The 1,205-nt window shown below is 45.6% G+C and overlaps 1 protein-coding gene across 1 annotated transcript in view; it reads left to right on the top strand.

The window, feature by feature from the left end:
- The window catches only part of her11 (hairy-related 11), a 1,762-nt gene extending 800 nt beyond the window's left edge, over positions 1–962 (top strand). The window contains exons 3-4 of the mRNA XM_037780990.1: positions 1–55; positions 179–962. The exon at positions 1–55 is cut by the window's left edge and continues 39 nt beyond it. Of these exons, the coding sequence (XP_037636918.1) occupies positions 1–55; positions 179–837 (714 nt within the window). The 3' untranslated portion in view covers positions 838–962. The remainder of the gene's footprint in view (positions 56–178) is intronic.
- Positions 963–1,205: the final 243 nt, after the last annotated feature.

Here is a 1,205-nt window from a genome sequence, read left to right as displayed (position 1 = left end):
GACTTGGCTGTGGAATATGTTCAGAAGTGGACAGATGGGAGGGACCTGAGAAAGGGTTCGTCAAACAAAATAGTTCAGTTTAAATGTATGAAATATTTCATAAAAATCCCTTTTTCTGCTGCAAATCAACATTTTAATGTCACACTCCCTCACCCATGGTGTCTTTTCTTTGCTGCAGACTCTACTACCAGTCACGTGAAGACTCATGCTCCTGTGGTAAGCCTTCATCACACAGAGTCCGGTGCTCCTACTCTCTTTACCATAGAGAGTGCAGGTTTTCAGCAGTGTGTGGCCCAGCTGAGCAGCTACATGCACAAAATCACACCGGCACAGAGAACGAGACTGATCGAGGGGTTGAAACACCACACAGAGAGCCAGCAGCCAAACAATCCTCAACCAGACTTCAACAAGAGAGTGACCGACACTGAGATGGCTAAAGGACCAGATGGAATAACTATGGATGTCATTTGCACATCTGAGAGGAAAGAAGAGACTCCTAAGTTTCCATCTCACTCCCCATTTCAGCCTCACTCCTGCTCCACACCGTTCCACGACTATCTGTCCCCCCCTCCCTCTCCGTGGCTTTCGCCCTCTTTCTCCACTTATGCCACCTCTCCTCCTTTCCCGTCATTTGCCTCTCACTTCTCCTTCCCCCCCAGCCTGTCACCTCTGTCCTCCAACACCTCCTTCTTTAGTTTCTCGCCCACCGCTCCTCACTCCGGCTCTCCGGCCCTCCTCTGCCCCCCTCTCATCACCCTGAGATCCCCTCCACACCCTGCACCGAGGGAGGGGTCACCACCAAACTCTTCTTCCTCCATGTGGAGACCTTGGTTTTGATGAAGTGGATCAGAGACAGAGACAAACTGAGAACAGCAGAGTCACCTAGTGGGAACAAGCTGCAATCGTTGGCTGTGGAGAGGATGAAAAACTCTCCATGCTGGGAATGTATAGTGTACATATTATTCAAATTTCCTATATTTTGTATTTCTCTTCTAAATAAAACTTGAATCTAATACGTCTGTTGTCAGTTGTACATTTATATGTAATTATACATTCACTGTGAACAAATTGTATGTTTTATGTTCCCTCAAAGGGCTTGTGTTCACTGATGTGCATCAATAGCTTTATAATATTTACACTTTTGTAAAAAACAACAACAACAAAATTATGTTTATTTTGGCATCTGGATGATGCCATTTTAACTT

This window comes from Sebastes umbrosus, chromosome 9 (genome assembly GCF_015220745.1).
Source record: "Sebastes umbrosus isolate fSebUmb1 chromosome 9, fSebUmb1.pri, whole genome shotgun sequence".
NCBI lineage: Eukaryota > Metazoa > Chordata > Actinopteri > Perciformes > Sebastidae > Sebastes > Sebastes umbrosus.
The sequence above is the reverse complement of the archived record's forward strand: the minus strand, read 5'-3'. Positions and strand labels throughout refer to the sequence as shown.